At 38.6% G+C, this 18,993-nt stretch overlaps 1 protein-coding gene and 1 long non-coding RNA gene across 4 annotated transcripts; both read left to right on the top strand.

The window, feature by feature from the left end:
* The first annotated feature begins 43 nt into the window (after positions 1 to 43).
* Positions 44 to 18,862, top strand: LOC146484999 (uncharacterized). 3 transcript variants are annotated; one of them, XM_085103961.1, is made up of 5 exons: positions 44 to 251; positions 4,451 to 4,557; positions 5,587 to 5,719; positions 15,567 to 15,681; positions 18,439 to 18,862. In XM_085103961.1, the coding sequence occupies exons 1-4, from the start codon at positions 152 to 154 to the stop codon at positions 15,677 to 15,679; spliced, it is 453 nt and encodes a 150-aa protein (XP_084960087.1). In that variant the 5' UTR covers positions 44 to 151; the 3' UTR covers positions 15,680 to 15,681; positions 18,439 to 18,862. The 3 variants fall into 3 exon arrangements, with proteins under 3 accessions (XP_084960087.1, XP_084960086.1, XP_084960085.1); XM_085103960.1 differs by having other exon boundaries at positions 5,587 to 5,725; XM_085103959.1 differs by having other exon boundaries at positions 5,587 to 5,725; positions 15,552 to 15,681.
* Positions 5,732 to 15,537, top strand: LOC146485000 (uncharacterized). Its single transcript, XR_014863487.1, has 3 exons — positions 5,732 to 6,991; positions 7,527 to 10,872; positions 15,142 to 15,537. It is a non-coding gene; the product is annotated as an uncharacterized LOC146485000 (long non-coding RNA).
* Positions 18,863 to 18,993: the final 131 nt, after the last annotated feature.

Here is an 18,993-nt window from a genome sequence, read left to right as displayed (position 1 = left end):
GCAGGTCACGCAATCTTTTTACTGAAACCGGTTTAGCTGGTTTTGCTTTGGGTCGCGGGCTGAATGAAAAACACGAGGTCATTCTTTGAAACGAGCACCGATTCCTTTTCTTGTGCGTTTGTACTAGCTAGCGAGGCGGACCATAGATACAATGGGCGATGATTGTAAGATATACGTCGGCTCCTTGAGTTATCAGACAAGCGATGAAGGTCTTTCCGAGCATTTTAAACAAATCGGAGAAGTGGTTGACGGTGAGTTTTTCTGATAAGTAAGCGCCAGGAGCATGTTGAATCTGAGCTTAATTTCATTTCTCCTTTAACCTACAGTATATTATCTCGAACTAGACGTAAGAAAGTGCTTTCTACAACCCGAACCTGACATGCTGTGTTCTTTGTAGTCAATTCGTATATCAACCTCAAAAAATGACTGATAAAACATCACCATGTCTTTTGTAATATCCAAGAATACCCCCAAACTGCAAAGTCGCAACATTTTTACCCAAAAACTCCTCTTCAGTTCCTCATGGCTATTTACCCTGTGAGCATGGGTTCCTTGATTGCCCAATGTGCTGGCGGGCGAATAAGAAATCCTTGCAAACATCCGTCCAATTTCTTATCGTGCATGCGCAATGTACGCCACAATAGTATGTCCTGTGAATCATCACTTCCAGTCCTGCATTTTAGGACATCAGGTCAAAAGTTTCAAAGCAAACAAACATCTCAAACATATTCACACATTGAAGGTGTCAACCCTTAGCACCCCACCGCAACCTTTACCTTTTTAAATACCAAACTGTTGAACTCCCTGCAAATGTAAAACAAGCCAAGCCAAGGCCTGTATGGCTGAGGTGGAAGATATTTCATTTGATGAAGAGAAGCAAGTCAAGCATTCAAATTATTCAAGAGCAGGACACCCATGTCACTCACCTGACGGTCTGGATCCACCACTTGCTTAGTTTTCTTTTGTGGTCCAGTGTGAAATAAGCACAAGAACTCATCAGCTAGCACTGCCCTGCAAAAGTTACACTATTAATAATAAGTATGCCATAAGAGGAATTGTGAATGGTTGTTTTCTCATTCTGTTTTGGCTCTAACACCTTTCTTATGCCAAAAAATACACCTTGCAGAGTCCCACAATAATAAACTATTACAAGGATCTGTCCTAGGACCATAAGGGTTGGACACTAAAGGGATAGTTAGCCAATCCCAGCTGTACCACCTGCAGCACCAAGTACATGTTGATGTGATCCAACTTTTCACTGCAAAAAAGGGATCAAAACTATGAAAAGCATGTCTCCAGCGTGTCACACAGAATAGTTTCTGGGCTGCTTCACGTCACCGTTGGGTAATGTAACACAATCCAGCATTGGTACTCACAATGTTGGTATTGACACAATTGATTTGCTTGAACCTATCACATCATGAATAAGACTCAAATGAATTACTTTTTCCTTATATATCTCCGCATTTTGCTTAGCTTAGTAAGTAATTTGTAAGCTAACAGAATGTAGTTTCTATGCAATGATTAGGAGGGCAAAGGTGGCATTAAATAGGCTAAAACTTATGCTGTTTCACTCACCATTTGCCGGCTTCATTGTAATGCGACCGGAATCGATTTTGAGCCCTTACTAACAGTGTCTGATCTAGGATTTCCATCGAGGGGGACATTTCAGTTTTTTAAGGGACACTAAATTTGTATTCTATTTAATATGAAAAACAAATCTAGAGAAGAGAACAAGAGAAGAGCAAGTTTATTCATTTACAAATGTATTTTCCTTGCTTCAACAGATCTTTTTTCAATTTTCATCTTAGAAATGGAATACAAAGTAATATTATAACAAACAATTATTGTGTGTTGTCTGTTCTTCTATGATGTGTTACAGCATTCTTCCACTCTTTGAACATTAAAAGAAAGTTTAAAGCTTTTGTTTAAAAGACGGGGAACAAGTACTGCATCAGTATCTGTGGATTTCCAGTATATACCCAGCCTTGAGTTAAACTATCTCAACACTGAACAGAAACCAGATGAAACAGAATTTTTGTATTCTTTTCCAGACAAGAACAGCCAAAAGTTGTATTGGTTTTAATTTGGATGAAGTCAAAGCACAGCTTAACAGTTTTATTGCTTCAATAGAAGAGAAAAATTGCTTTATGGCTTCAAAAGGGCTCAGGGTAGATGGGCTGCTACCCTTGCAGTGACAACTCATTTCTTGAAAATTCTCCTTTCCTTTTTTCTTTTCCATAAGAGGACAGCTCTGTATTGTATGACGCATTTTTCACTACATTAAGATTTTCAATGTCTTTGCATCCTTGCAGTTTTAAAAGATTCGTCAAAGAGTTTTATTTCTCAGTAGCAATATATTCCGTAGCAAGCCAGTAAACAGTTCTCATTCCACTTTAATACTACAGCTTGCTCCTGGGATGAAACAGAATGCATTACAGCTTCTTGAAAAGATTCGGCCATTTAGATCTCTTGAAGAGCATTTCGGTGGTCTTGACTTTCAATATGGCGAACTTGTGTTGAAGTCCTATATTTTATGCAACCACTGGTGAAAGGATTGGATTTACCTGATTGTTGGCAACACGAACAGAACATACCCTTCAGTACATGTACCTGCAAATGACAATTTGCAGGTCAAGAGCCTTCAAATTGACCGAAATTGTTTGCCTTATTCCACTCAGTTACTACTGGTTTGAAGTGCGGTTCTCAAGTATTCTGATTAAAAAACAGTGGTAACCTTTGAGTCTCAATTAATTTTGTTTCCCAGAACTGTTTCGTTTACCACAGTGATTCACTTAAAGCCGGTCAGGGAGGAATCGTGAAGAGGAAAGATGAGGAGAATGGCCCCATTTACTGCCTACACGCAGTGTACATGTTGTCACAAACTGCACAAGCAGCTGTTGATCGTTGCTCACAAATTCCCGCAAATCAGTGTCTTGTGAGAAGTGTTATATCTCAAAGCACGACTGAATATACTTTCGTTCCTAAATAATGTCTAATGACATTGTTCCCAGCCTCAGCTCGTCCTAGCTCGATCTCCTCTCTAAATCACCTTTTTCTCGCTGAGTTTCTCTGTTTTCCACCATGGCCGCTGCCACTAGTTGACGCCATTTTGAAATTATTGTCACTTCAATTAGAAAAACTCGGCCTGAACTTTTCAGGTTTCGATTTGGTTGTATACATGTATGTAGTCCTTGCAAGGTAAAGCAAAAATACACATGACCTACAACTGTACAGCTGTAATAGGTGTATTTTTTTGTTGTGTGTTAGATTTTACATGTAGTAATTTCAGCACATGACACTTTGCATGTATTTTATTACACGTGATGCGCTGAGGGCAGCACGTGTCTTAAAATTGGCTCAGGGCGCGATCCATTGAACCAAAATTTCCGGGCCGAGGTTCGAAAATTTCTTAAAGTCGAAGGGATCACGTGGTCCATGTTATTTCCCTGTCCAACTAGGCCTTTGAATTTAAGATACCTTTCGATTAGCAACCGGACGTGTCTGTCTTCCCATCGTCCAAGGGTTGGCTGAAATTGAACATCATCGGGAACTGAAGTAGAAGTCTTACCTTGCAAAGCAACTGCATACCTGTTGCAACTGTGCACAGGTGAACAAGTAGCTCCGACAAATCCGTTGACAACCATCTGCAAAGGCTGCATTGATAATTAGAAGTGCAAGTAGTGCTTTCCACACTTTCCTCCATGTTGAACAGAAATAGCGAAAAACGAGGTACTGGGAATTGAGAAAGTTTTGGTAATAGCCAAATGGAATGGTAAATTTTCAGGCGGACCGGTCCAACCGAGGAAGGTGGACCAGTTTTTTCGAAACTTTTCTGGTTGGACGGAACCAATCCATTCAGTTTTGGACCGAAATGTCCGGAAATTTTGGTTGAATGGATTGCGCCCTCGATATCTTCATCATCGGGGGGTTTTTTTTCATGGTAGCCTGCGATGCACACAGCTACAGCATCACGCATAAATGCCAGTATAGTCATCTTGTTCACTCATGAGTAACTTGCATATAATTTGCATGTAAAGTGCATACAATATATATAGCAGATTTACATGTAGGTGCATAGTATGTGCATGTGATACTGCTATTGCTACGGCCATTATTTCCACAAGTGCAAAAAAAATGCTAGAACTTGCTGATTTCGCTTTGCAAGAACAACTAGAAGACAATTCAATGGTTGCTATTTCTCAGTTATTGTATAATGGCTCATATAATTATGCCATAGCGGGTAAGCCAATCAAATCCCTGCAATTGCATTATACAAGGATCCAGTTTTTTACAATGTGTATTGCTTGTCAGCCTTGAGCTTATTTCACTTGTGGGAACCATTATCACAAAAAGAACAGAAGTGCTGCATATCTCTGCTTGTTCCCAGTGTTTTGGCCTAATATGCATGTGGTTATAGTGAGATTTGCCAACACTTCTTTTTCTTCAGCCAAAGTCGTAATGGAACGAGATACCGGAAGATCAAGAGGCTTTGGTTTTGTCACGTTTGAAGTTCAAGATTCTGTGGATAAAGCTATTAGGGAGCTCGACAACTCGGTAAAGTTGAAAAAATAAATAAATGTCTGTCATGTACAGTCAAACCTGCATGTAAAATCCTTAAAGTACCAACCAGTTGTTGACATTTGAAAGTCATGGCGCTGTTTCAGGAACTAATATCCGTGCCTCTCCCCCACAGAAGGTTTTTATTGCCTTTCCCCACCCCCAGCCCCCTTTGAAAATTTCAATTTTTCTTCATACTTTGTGTTCAAAACTTTTGATCACGTGAGACTCCTCCCCGCTTGCAATTCCCAATGGCCTTTGTGGAAAAAATACATTGTAAGTTTGGTAATGCCAGCAAACAACTTGGGACCAATGCAACTTGTAATGTATCAGCTTGTATTTGAGTGCCCAAACACTGAAAAACCTCTTGCACCAGCCAATTAACCTTCATTACTACGTGAAAGACTGAAATTTTGAAAATTTCATGGAAAAAAGGCTCCTGACCCCTTAAATTAAGACAAATTACTAAATTACTTTTTGTACAGTAACTGTTTCGCTCATATTAGTCTTCTTGTTGGTGGTTTTGATTACTTTTCATTCAATTCTGGCACTTTCCTGAAATCGAAGATGGCGGATGCAAGATGGCTGCCATTTCGGTAATTATGACATAATTACCACGTGATATGACATCATCACTTCTAGTTGTGGACCTCAAAGCAAACATGTTTTGCCCTATTGTTTATATAGTACTCCAAGTGTCATTGTCATAGCTGTAAGAGTCGCAGAGTTATGGTGGAGGGGCAGACTTCTCACAGGTCTCCCCTTACCCAGAAGACGAAATGAAAGAAAAAAGACAGGTCTAGATAGGGTTAAGACTTAAACATTTAAAGACAGCTTGTCAAAATCAATGAAAATTGGATGTTTTTTTAGGACAATTTTAAATAATGTTTTTTGGGCATGTGCATTACACAAGAGACTTTCAAGAGACAGGCTGCTACATTGTGTAGACTTGACTGCCACCAACTTCCAACTTGTAATCAAGAAACGAGACCAAAATTAATGCCTTGTTTTGCATTGACTTTTAAGGATTTAGATGGCCGGAATATCAAAGTTTCCAAAGCAAACTCTCGCGGTGGTGGTCGAGGTGGTGGGTTCCAAAGAGGAGGAAGAAGAGGAGGAGGAGGTTTTGGAGGCCGTGGCGGAGGAAGGGGATATAGTAGTGGAGGTAGGTTCTAAAAATTAAATAATTATGAATTATTTTTCCCTGTTAGCAGAGGTTCCTTCTTTGCTCTGTGTATCAGCAGGTGAATAAAAACCCTCGGCAAACATCTGTTTGCTTTCCTTTTCATCATGTGAATCATCACATCCAGTTCTGCATTTTGGTACATCAATATCAACAACTCTGCCTCGAAAGTTTTCAAAGAAAGTTCTCACACAAAATGCGAACAAAACTCACAAACTTATTCGCACTTAAGGTAGATGTATCAAAAACCCCAACAGCAACTTTTACCATTTAAATAATGAAATTTTTGTGGCTACTGCCTCCTATATATGGAGGCGAAGGCACTATGTCATCGTGGTGAGTGAGTGAGTGTAACAATAGAATGCCGAAGTTCACCCGATCTTGACCCAATGTTCACCACCAGCGGTTGACGAGATCTCAGTCGGCTTTATTCAAAATGGCTGCTGGGTCTTTCACGTGTGAATTTTCAAGGTGCCAGTTTGTGGTTCTTGGACGAAAACACAGGTATCAAAAGAACAATATTACTTCTGAGGAACACTCGGCTGCTTAAACAAAAGAAATCGGTGAGTCCATAGCAAAGAAATTCCTGTTCAAGATTGTGTCAAAGTGAAACATGTGCGATCACACATCATTGCAAAGACAAGATCTGCAAATCATCACATGAGCTGTCAAAGACTTTCTCAGAAATTTTTGTGTGCTCCTGGGAATCCACTTTACAAATTATTACAGGACTTTGAATGTGAATTTTACCCTGCTTTCTGTAAGTTGGTCGATTTGTCATATTCAAAAAGCTTTAGTGAAATTGTGCTTTTGGACTTGCAGTTCACTTGCATCGGTCGCCTTCACGTAGCTTTACTTGAGGCGAAAATTGGATGAATTTGCTTTTCAGGTCTGTCTGAATAATTTTTTTTCAAAGCTCAATATTGTCCAGTTGTCTGTGTGTCATGTGATCATTCACAGGATTTCTTCACCACGCAATCTTATGTAAACTGTGGGATCTATCTGTCATTGTGTAAGTAAATAAACCGATATCCTTCAGCACATACCTAATTCGCCTCTACGACAACACGATCAAATTACGCTGCAGGGTATTCATAAATATGTGTGATGTGGCAAGTTTTCGATTTTGTGTGTGCATATGTATAAATCTTCTGCAATGCTACCATCTAGTGTTGTTATATAACATCCATTTCTTTTTACATAACATGGTTTTCAAAAAGGTCCTTTAATGCTATAAAAATAATTATTGTATTAATAATAACACTTATATAGCGCTTATCCGCATGTGTTCTAAGCGCTTTACATCCATTGTATTACAGTATGACTTAGAAATATAAAAACAAAAGATTAAGTAAACTAATTTAGATTAAAAGCGCATTTAAAAAGGTGTGTTTTCAGTTTAGATTTAAAAATATTTAAACTGGGCGAAGACTTGACTTCTAAAGGTAAGGAGTTCCATAAAAAGGGAGCAGCTACTGTAAAAGTTCTAAAACCATAAGACTTAAGGTTCCATTTGTTTTGTTTTAAAAGAAATGCAGAAGACGAACGAAGCTTTCTATTTGGTACATAACGTTGGATCATTTCATCAATGTAGACAGGGGCAAGGCCGTTTAGAGATGTAAATGTCAAAAGAAGAATCTTGAATTGAATGCGTTAATTAACGAGGAGCCAGTGCAGATCCATCAGGATAGGGGTTATATGGTCGTGTTTCCGTATACCAGTAATAAGGCGCGCAGCGGCGTTTTGAACATACTGAAGCTTTTGTAGGAGATACTTAGGCAAGCCATACGCTATATCAGTAGCCACACGCAGTCTTAGACTGCCTATTTTTGGGTCAAGTGCTTGTTAACTGCTTGAAAATGTAAACAAGCTTTCTGCTAGCACAAAAATGTACTATGTAATAAAATCCCATTGGCTTCCATTGAATATCACACTAATTTCTGCATGAGTCTGTGCAAGTCAGGTAAAGTACAGTACCGCTCGAAACTATGGGACCATTTGCCACGAATTTGCCTTGGTCGATTCGCGGTTTTGATCTGCAGTTTCACCTAGGCAAAACCTCGTCTAACCGCAATAAAAACCTCGGTTTCACCTAGGTTTTTTTCGGTTGACTTAAGCCGCGGTGAAAGGCAGGATGCCATTGGGTTTAAATAGGCTATTGTTCACTTTGTTTTCATCTTCTTCGAGGACAATAAGCGAATTGTCGGGTTTTAGGTGTGATAAATTTCAAGGAAGCGCACTTGCTCTCAAGGGAAATAGTCAAAGCGCTCTGTGAGCGAACTTGTGAATTGAAGTGGTAAATGTAATAATATTTCGGATTGTGCAAAAAATTATTTGCTTAACGTGCAAAACAATTCATTAAACTTCACTCGCACAATTCCTTTTGATACGCGAAGCAACGCAAACTGCAAAGGTCAGTGAAAGCTCGAATGCTAGTCGACGAAAGAAGAATTTGCAGAGAGCGACAAAGGCTCGGTTTATCGGCAAGAGAAGTGGCTTGAGGAGTTTGATATTCAGAAAAGCAAAAAATGCTACAGTTGCTGCGAGTGCAAGCCGCTCCAAAATCCAGCTAGAAGAGCCAGAAGAAGAAAGCCAATTAAGCTCAACGACCTTATCTGCTGATGGAACGTGGAAAACAATAAGCGGTCGAGCTATCGCATCGAGTGAAAAGCTGCTTGAGAAACTGGACGAGTCTGTATCTTGTCGATTTTGCCAGGGAAGAGTCCAAGTCATGGAAGATGCAGCGACTAAGCATGGACTTGGTTCTACCTAGAGAATCCAGTGCGAGAATAAAAGCTGTCCGTCGCACAAGACAAATTCTGTTTTTAATTCTTCCGAGAAGAGCAGAGCGTTTAAAATAGACCGGGCCTCAGTTCTTGGCCTTCGAGCAATCGGCGGCTTCGCTTTCGTTTGTGTTGATTTCGCACTGGTTTTCGGCATCTTCACCAACCTAGCCAACATTTCAAGAAATAAACACAATATATTTTTATTGCTACATGAAAACCGTATTGTTGTTTGTAAATTAAACGATTACTATGCATGTACGTTCACTTACCTTAATTGAACTGACTGGAAGCAAAATAATTTATATTTCCCGCTGCCTTCCGCAAAAGTTTGTTCCTGTTACATGTTACCTGTCAAAGTCCTATTGTTAGAGAAAATTGATCCCTCTCTGATATCAATCAGAATAAACATTTAGGTGTTATAATCTCATTCCACGTAGGATGCCGCCAAAAATGTATTTTCCATTTTATCTCCGAACGCAAATTTTGCCGATCGGCTTGTACATTTTGAACTCCAAGTCGGCAGCCATTCAATCAATATCGCTAAAATTTGGCCAGAGTGATGCCATATATCTCTTCTACAAAACCGTGTCTGCGAATTTTAATACTCCTTTTGATTTTAAAGCTAGAGCTTTTTTTCCACAGGGAGTGTTGACTAATTGCCTCCCCCAACTTCATTTGCTAATAAAAGAGAAACAAACGCACTTGTCAAAAATCTGAGACACGGTTTTTTAGTGGAACGTGTTGAGAAGCGAATGCGGTGTTAATTGTTTTCTTCCGTTTATTTCCGGCGGGAGTGGAACATGATTTATAGAGACGTGTACTTTTACACAAAGCGTTCCAATTTCGAAACACATTTAAGTAAAAAGCTTTTGCTAGTTCAAATCCATAATCTGGAATTATTAAGCTTTCGAAAAATATATGGTTTATAGGGGTTTTTATAAAAACAACTAACGCTACAGCGATCCGCGCGCGGACGGTCCTGAAGGGTGGCTGATACCTTAAAACATCGGAAGGGGCTTTTGCTAAAGTTGCTGTTTTCGTTTTATCCAAAGTAAATATTAATAGAAATACGTTAAGCGTTGCGGTAATTTTCCGCGTTTGTGTTTGCTCCAGGTGAATCGATCTTATCGCTCACACATACCGAATCAAATCTATTATGAAGTTTTAGTTTTTCGAATCCGGATTACATTGGCAATACATTTGGAGGGATTTTCACTTTGCTTTTCTCCGCGTCCGTACTGAAATCCGATTGCATATTTTGAATTCAGCGTCTCTTAATTTCGATTGAACTTTGTTGCGCACTTTACATCAGTAGGAAGGGTTATCAGGAGGTTTATCAAACTAATAGAATATCTTTCTTGACTGTGTGGCGTAAACAGCAAGAATTAAACTGAAAATATGTCTTTTGCTCTGTGATTATTGCCTGTAGCGTGACAAAAACTGAACATGCCCCAAATGCAGAAAAGAAACTTTCGTCAGTGACTGCCAAATGAATTGTTATCGGTCATTCGGTTTCCGACTCGGTGAGCCTTTACAAATTCTTTTATTTGAGGGCTTCTTTAGGATGAAAGGTGAGATAATGTTTGACAATACCCTGACAATAGTAATTAGTCATTATTGTATTTTTACCGAGGCACTGCCGCGTCTAATTCACCGCGGCTTTCAGTTGCTTTCGTCTTTGCCGCGGTTGCGGTTTTCGTCCCACCGCGGTGAATTCGCGGCAATCACGTTTGGCAAAGACGAGGTTTTACTGCATGCAAATGGTCCCATAGTTTCGAGCGGTACTGTAGTTGACAGCTGGTTAGAACCTATTTGAAACATTCAACATGGTGGGATATGCCACTTTTCAACAAATAAATATAAATTATTATTGTTGGGTCAATTTCTTGAGTGAGGATTGAGTTTAGTTTCTGATTATAATAAATATTATTTTAGGTTATTATTTAATAATATTCTTTAAAGTAGTCACCTTTCCTTGGAAATGATTAGAACTGTGTGAAATTGCTGGGAGGCTGAGATTTTAAATGATGTTGCCTACATGTAGCTCAAAACTCGGGCCTTTTTCTGTGCACACTTTTCATTTTTATTGCAGTTTTGAACTTGACAATTTGCGTGTTATTGAAGATTAGTACCAAAAAAAAAAACTCCAAGATAATAGAGAATTTTTAAATTATGTCCAGTGCGAACAACAGAAATGACCACATGACCATGTTTATCCTACATTAGCCGCTTGCTGTTTTCAGTTTCTCAGTAGAATTGAGTACACTGTACATGTAGTTTGTGTTGGCATCAGAGGCCAAAATTATTTTGCACTATTCTCTTGCATGTACTCATTTTTAACTCGTGAATGCGCGTAGCGCAATGAACGAGTTATAGCAATAGCTGACTGTTGACTTGGTCGGTCGGTCGGTCGGTCGGTTTTGTCGTTAACTTTCGGGCGTGCGCAGTGAATGAGTTTTAAATTCAATTAGTGGAAAAAACACGCGAACATTTATTGTTCACGGCGCATCAGGAAATTCTTATTCAATATGTAGAGAATAATTTGACGATCGTTCAGTGCAAGAATGGAGATTTTTCGTTCAATCTGAGCAAAGTTACAAGTTTTTTTAGTTTTTCAGAAAGTCCGGGGTCGTAAACTCAATTAGTGAAAAAAAAAAACGTGAAAATCTTTTTCACGACGCGTCAGAATTCTCTCATTCATTCTGTAGAGAATAATTTGACAATCATTTTAGTGTAAGAATGGAGATTTTTCGTTGAATCTGAGCAAAGTTATAGGTTTTTTTCGTTTTTTCTACAAAGTGCGGTTTCTTTTAAGAATTAAAAATAATTTAATTTAGAAATAATTTAATTAAAAAATAATTTAATTTGTCAGTTTTCACCAAAAGCGGAACGTCCCATGTCACGCATCATTGACGTCGTAAACAAAATTATGCAAATTTCTGGTGAAATGAACACTTTAAGGTGTTCCTGGAGGCTAATTTGCACATTTTCAACACATATCTACATGCATAAAAGCTGTTGAAAAAATCACTTAAACTTCATGAAATTTTCACATTTAACTTCTTATTGCATGTTGTTTTTTCAAAAAATATTTTTATTCCGAAAGAATGAAAGGAATTCGTGAAATTTGATCTGTTTATGGGCGTGGTCAAAATCTTGTCATTTGGCATATCTCTATAAAACTAAAAGAGAATGTCCTGCATTTCAAAAAGCGTTGGCCAAATGATGTGTAATGTTAAGACCTAGAATCGTGTGGGAGTACGTCAGAGAAAACTCAAACGGAAAAAAAATATGTCTACAAATGTAATTATGCAATCTCATAAAAAATGTGACGCTACTACGAGTCTTGTATTTGAAGACATTTGACGTACTCGCACAAAAATGTTCGTTCAAGTACGTATTTTATGGCTGCCAAGTTTCAAGCCCTTCTGATAAGCCTTGGGAAATAATTTTAAATGAACACGCTCCCACCTTTCAATCAACATGCATTTTTTTCTCAAAAATTGCTAAGGAATCGTCAAAAAATCGGCTTGAAAGCTTCCGTCGGCTTGGATTCAATGGCAGCCATGTTTTTTACGCCTGTAATAACAGTTTACAGCGGTAAATCATCAAAAACGGTCCTTTCTAGGCCCTTTCTTTCCTTTTTTGGGGTGCTATTTTTCCCGCGAAACCAATCAGGAGAAGCGATTATAAACAATGACACCTCTGCATAGCAACGGCACCCGCAACAGAACCCCAACAGCGTGACGGCGTTGAATCAAACAGACAAACACATTTGATCGAAGAAGCTAGTTAACTCGTGAATGCGCGTAGCGCAATGAACGAGTTATAGCAATAGCTGACTGTTGACTTGGTCGGTCGGTCGGTCGGTCGGTCGGTTTTGTCGTTAACTTTCGGGCGTGCGCAGTGAATGAGTTTTAAATTCAATTAGTGGAAAAAACACGCGAACATTTATTGTTCACGGCGCATCAGGAAATTCTTATTCAATATGTAGAGAATAATTTGACGATCGTTCAGTGCAAGAATGGAGCTTTTTCGTTCAATCTGAGCAAAGTTACAAGTTTTTTTAGTTTTTCAGAAAGTCCGGGGTCGTAAACTCAATTAGTGGAAAAAAAAAAAAAGTGAAAATTTTTTTCACGTCGCGTCAGAATTCTCTCATTCATTCTGTAGAGAATAATTTGGCAATCATTTTAGTGTAAGAATGGAGATTTTTCGTTGAATCTGAGCAAAGTTATACGTTTTTTTCGTTTTTTCTACAAAGTGCGGTTTCTTTTAAGAATTAAAAATAATTTAATTTAGAAATAATTTAATTAAAAAATAATTTAATTTGTCAGTTTTCACACGAAAGCGGAACGTGCCATGTCACGCATCATTGACGTCGTAAACAAAATTATGCAAATTTCTGGTGAAATGAACACTTTAAGATCTTGTCAGCTTTCATAGAGGTTTCAAAGGGAAAAAATGTTTCATTTTCGAAATTTACAACTGGTAATTTATGGGAAAGCAAACGAACGCGGTCGATAAATAATTCTTATTTAGCAAGAGCTTGTCATAGTTCATTATTTTTACTTGATGATTACGTGGACTGAACTCCAAAGGAAAAATTTCACGCATTTATGTCGGGCATGAAATGTAATGCGATACTTTGTTGAACAGATTTCCCTTTGTGAGATCGGCTTGCCCTACAGTAATTTTGTAATTTAAATTCCCAAAAAAACTTCACTTGCCCATCGGGCAAGTGATGGTTAGAATCCACTAGCCCGATCGCAAAATCCAGTAGCCCCGGACTATCGGGGACACGAATTTGCATGATGTAGCTGCACATGGCGTGCTTCTATGAACTTTGAATCAGAAAAAACACGTGATTTTTTTTTAATCGCGCATCAGAATACAAGAGTACAATAATGGTTATTTTTCGTTACATAATCGGGCAAAGATATAGTTTCTTTAAGCTTTCAAGGAAGTTTCCCTAGCCGTCTAAATTTCAATTACTATGTGTCATCTGCATTCACGAGTTGGCTCACAGGAGCCTTTGATTTTAAAGGAAATGTATAGGTTTAAAAAAGGGAAAAGTCGAAGTGACGCCGCCGAAAAAGCGGTTACACACGATGAAGGGGAAGTCCGAAAAGGGTAACGAAGCTTGTAGTTCAGGATCACAGTCGAGGATAGGGCCAGATTTTGATAAGTTGCGGGAAGCTGGCTGGAGAATCACGCATTTCTCTCCTGTTTTCTCCTGGCTTCAAGATCGCTGTTAGACTGCGAGCAGCCTTTTCTTCTCCTAATTTTTGGAGCGCGCATCTAGCGCACGATGGATCGATCTAGCGGGCGGCGAAGCCGCATAATTTTAGTCTAATTCACCGTTTGTTGGATTACGCGACGCAACTAGGACCCGTTCGGCGTTCCAGCAAACCTGAAAAAATATATGTATTGGAATGGTGTGTGCTTTTAGGTAGTTGGCTAAGTGGTGAAATAAGAAATAGCGTTTATTCGTAAAATTATCGCACCAAGAAGCGAATTGCGATATTACAACAAACAATATTAATCACGTAATAGACTGCTGAGATGTTCAAATTACCGGTTTTGAAGAAATTCTTGGCATCAATAGCATCCACGCTTTCATTTCCAATATTGTCGTCACTGACTTGATCGCAAAAGATGATGTTTTAAACGAAGACAAATTTTATTTCATCCATCTAGAGATCCAGAACAGTCTCATCTTTCACGTAAAAGAGAGCACTATTGACAGATCTGTCAACATCATACTCTTTGGGGAATTGTACACGAAGACGACGCAAGGATTTTCGCAGTAGGCAGTCCGTGTTTTCCCCGCGAAAGACCCCGTAGAAACCAAACTTCCCTTGCTTATTACTCGCAAACGCTTCAGTCCTGATCTCTGAAATTTGGCGTACATGTCCCATTTTAAGTTATCTTGCGTATGTTAAAAAAAGGTCATGATCCGAAACATTCGATTTAGCCTCCAGGAATACCTTAAGATCTTGTCAGCTTTCATAGAGGTTTCAAAGGGAAAAAAATGTTTCATTTTCGAATTACAACTGGTAATTTATGGGAAAGCAAACGGACGCGGTCGATAAATAATTCTTATTTAGCAAGAGCTTGTCATAGTTCATTATTTTTACTTGATGATTACGTGGACTGAACTCCAAAGGAAAAATTTCACGCATTTATGTCGGGCATGAAATGTAATGCGATACTTTGTTGAACAGATTTCCCTTTGTGAGATCGGCTTGCCCTACAGTAATTTTGTAATTTAAATTCCCAAAAAAACTTCACTTGCCCGATGGGCAAGTGATGGTTAGAATCCACTAGCCCGATCGCAAAATCCAGTAACCCTGGACTATCGGGGACACGAATTTGCATGACGTAGCTGCACATGGCGTGCTTCTATGAACTTTGAATCAGAAAAAACACGTGATTTTTTTTTAATCGGCGCATCAGAATACAAGAGTACAATAATGGTTATTTTTCGTTACATAATCGGGCAAAGATATAGTTTCTTTTAGCTTTCAAGGAAGTTTCCGTAGCCGTCTAAATTTCAGTTACTATGTGTCATCTGCATTCACGAGTTGGCTCACAGGAGCCTTTGATTGCAAGAAAGCATCAAGGTGAATCCCACATTTGTCTTAAGGACGGTGCCTTATAATAAAGAAATATTTTTGTGCGGTTTATGATTATGCGGGAAAAGCAGATCTTAGCAAGGCCTATTGGAGTCCAAAAAGAAAATTGGGGGTAACCACGTATTTTTCAGAGATAATTAATTTTTTTTTCTAAATTGAAGCTTAATTATCTCTGAAAATGCATGATTATCCCCAATTTTCTTTTGGGATACCAAGAGCACATCCTACGTTCTGTTTTCTCCATAGAGTTTTAAACCGCGCAAAAATTTTTCCTGTATTAGCAGGCACCACCCATAGGAAACCCAAGTATCTTGAGATGCGCAGAACGTATGCGCAGTAACAACAGTAGGCACTGCCTTAAATGTACTTCTAAATCTCTTAATAAAGGCCTTATTTTTTCAGGAGGCAGCTATGGTGGTTATGGTGGTGGTGGTGCCGGCTATGGCGGGGGCGATTGGGGCTACACTGGAGGTAGTGGAGGAGCTTATGGCGGCGGCGGTAACTATAATTACTGAAGGTAAGTTTACCAGGGGCTTGCTTGAAGGGTTTAGCCAGAAGCATGTCCAGGCATCCTCCTTTTTGGAAAAATCCATTTAAAATTCACGTTATCCTCCAAAACATTAACAGGAAACATGCCTCCTGGATGCTCAATTATAAATTTCTGGCTAAAAACCTTGCCTCAGTTCAAAGAGCAGATAACTTTATGCAGTAGATAAAACTCACTCCAGACAATTAACAGTTATCCTGCGAAATCACGCGGAATATCACCTGATGCTTAGCTGATGAGACCAGAGGCTGAGTGGGCTAAAATCAGGGGGTATTCTGCAAGATTGAGCAGGAAAATAAATTTATTGTTTTATTATTCAACAACAGCATCGTCTCCAGCAAGAAAGCTGGAGATGATGTTTATTTTAAATTCCATTTTTCTGCCGAACACACAAAATTGCATATATTATTGCAGGATATCTACAGGTAACTACAGACAACGATTTTTAGTGCATCATGACCATACCTGGGCAGTGTTACAGTGTGTTGAATAATAATGTATTTATCCACTGGATAGCAACTTATCCATTTTATAAAGTTATTCGCTCTTTGAACAGCTGGGGCCAGGCTACAGTATATAAATGGAAGTTGAATTATATTATTGTATAGGAAGGTTCTGATGTAATAAAATTCAGCATGATTGAAGCAGAAACGGGAGGATTGCTTTAGTGCCATAAAGATTTAGCAATGGCAGAAGGTGTTGGAAATAACATGATGTTTATACTGCTAATCGTAATTCTTTTTTGTGCAAAACATGTTCCACTTATAAAAGCAATGTATTTTGCCACTTCAGCAACTTCTTAAAGGAGCTAGGTCATGCGTAAGCCTCCTTATTGGGTGCAAGGAAATCTGCCAAAATGCTGTTGTTCTTCACTTTAACTGATATATACAAAACACTCGAACAGTGGGCATGATCATGCAAAAGCTACATGGGGTGAACAGCACTTGTGTGTTTGAATATGGCACTTGTTGTGATTACAACGGAAACCAATTGGTGCTTTTTAGCTTGTGGATTGTTTTAAACAAAATCACCAGATTTTAGTGCTTTTTTTCCTAAACGGGAAATAAATTGTCAACACTTCTTTTGGTTTTTCAGTAATAAAGAGAAAGCACTACTTTTTGTCAACACCGATGAAAACCTGCCTTAACAGCACAATTTCTAAGAACTTGCCACCTGATATTTGCACCAGAAGTAGGAAAGTGATTTCAAAATTGAAGAAGAAAATTATCTCAAGATCTTTACATGTACATGTATATGAAATATGAAAGTCACTATTTGGGCTGCTTCTACGACACTGAAAATATTCCAGTGCCTCTACAGTGTCTGCAAAATAACGTCGGGTGTGATATTTTCAAGTCCATGAGTAAAAGTACATTGTTTTTTTTGTTTGTTTTTTTTCTTAAGTTAGGTTGAAGATCCCAATTAATCCCAGACCTTTTGGAATGTCATTCACTCAATGGTTTGAACTTTTAGTGCCCAAATATATGAAAACACTACAGTGCTGCAAACTGATATGATTTCTGAATCCAAAAAAAAAAAACTGCAAAATAGTCCCAATGTTTTTAAAGATGACACCCTAGAGTGACAGTACTGTGAGGCAGTATTATTGATCAAATGTCTGCCATGTCCTCGCGGACTTCCCCTTCTTGTTGAACATGTTGAGAAATAAAACCCATATGATTCTTGGCAATTATCAACAACAACAGTTGACACAAACAGATTCTTGAGTGGTGTTGCAAATCTTAGGCTTTATGGCTCATGGACCCTCACAGAAATTAATGGATTCTCCCCGGATTGACAGCATTCACAGAGAACTTGAAAAACAGCGGCTCGATGATTGTTGGTTTGCACTGCTCGTGTACATGTACGCAACGTGACCTAGCTCCTTTCAATTCCATCTTGAAAAACAACCTTGGGCTCAGGAAGCCATGTTTATTTGCTCTAAATCTGTGCTTTGGAGATTGGAATTGAACTGAAGTTGTGATTGGCTTATTCTGCTGCTTGTGCTTCTCTTCCATTCACCTTCATTCTTTAAAAGCGCCATCAGAAGAGAAAGGAAATGTTTTGATCTTTCCCATTCTGGTTCTGTTATGCTCAAGATTCTGCTTACATCCATGAATGCTCCTGATTCAAACTTTGCTTCTGGCTCCATCTCTAGTGTAAACCAGCTTTTCAAACCAGCTATTGTTCAATACATGTATGTTATTTTAGTTACTCATTAATTTTGTGCTTGAATCTCTGAGTAATGACCTTTTGGGATAGACCGCATCAACTACCTTCATGGATATGTTTTACAGGTGTTTTCAAGTGTTAGGCACAAGCAAGTAGCATCCATGTAATTTAGTAGTGGAAACTTTGTTAACTGTATTAATGTTAACTAGAGTGACACAACCCCGAATTGAACATTTTTTCCCCCACCGGGCCTCAAGCCCTGGAAATGAAATTCAGTTAACTGGGAACAAAGTAAAATTCTTTGTCCTGGTGGGATCTGAACTCGTCATCTCCTTTCTTGGGTAAACAACTCAGAAGTCTATTCAAACACTTAAATTAAATTTCAGTGCCAGTAATGGTATTGCCATATTTAGTAATACCCAGTACTTATTGTACTTGGTATTGTTGTAAACTGGAAAATGGATGCTGTCCCATCCAGTTTCCAGGGAAGGGTTGGAGTTTGTTCTGCTGTCTCCTAACAATTCAATTTGTTCTGTTTGTCCATTCTCACAAAAGGCTATGACTGGTAATGATCAGTACTACTCCATGATTCAACCCTGTTCCTGCAAGTTTGTAACATATATATTGACGAGCTGAGGTGATTGTAACAAGAGAAAAATATTCAGTGTGCTGACCTGAAATGTGATGAATGAAAAACCTCAGCTTATGATGTTCGGTGCTCTGATGTTTCCTGTTTCCTGAAAACCTCAGCTTACGCTGTTCGGCTCTAGACTGCTGCTCCATTGATCCATGTGTTATGCAGAAATGGCTCCCATAGAAAGTCCAGCAGTTTATTAATTTTATCATTGATTAGTGTACTCCAGACATTATTTTTATAGTCTGCTTCTTCATTTTTTTTTTTTTTTTTAAGTTCGATTGTTTGTTTGCCCAACTTAGTTGGAAATCGATTAAAGATAACTTTTTGTTGTGTCAAAGGAAAGTAGTGAACATCTGACTGATTACCTAAGTTACACCTATTTCATATACTTCAGTTGTCAGTAGAAACGATGCAATTTATTTTTATCTACATTTTCTGGTGAGCTAATTTTTCCATCCAAAGGTTGTAACCCA

Source organism: Pavona decussata, unplaced genomic scaffold (assembly GCF_977016875.1).
Source record: "Pavona decussata unplaced genomic scaffold, jaPavDecu1.1 SCAFFOLD_28, whole genome shotgun sequence".
NCBI lineage: Eukaryota > Metazoa > Cnidaria > Anthozoa > Scleractinia > Agariciidae > Pavona > Pavona decussata.
This window is presented reverse-complemented; position numbering and strand designations above follow the sequence as displayed.

Bases quoted from the DNA above. Each gene is read 5' to 3' on its own strand.
- LOC146484999 (XM_085103959.1), top strand. From the start codon at position 152: ATGGGCGATGATTGTAAGATATACGTCGGCTCCTTGAGTTATCAGACA. The intron at 252-4,450 runs GTGAGTTTTTCT...CTTTTTCTTCAG, and splicing joins AATCGGAGAAGTGGTTGACG to CCAAAGTCGTAATGGAACGA. The intron at 4,558-5,586 runs GTAAAGTTGAAA...TTGACTTTTAAG, and splicing joins TTAGGGAGCTCGACAACTCG to GATTTAGATGGCCGGAATAT.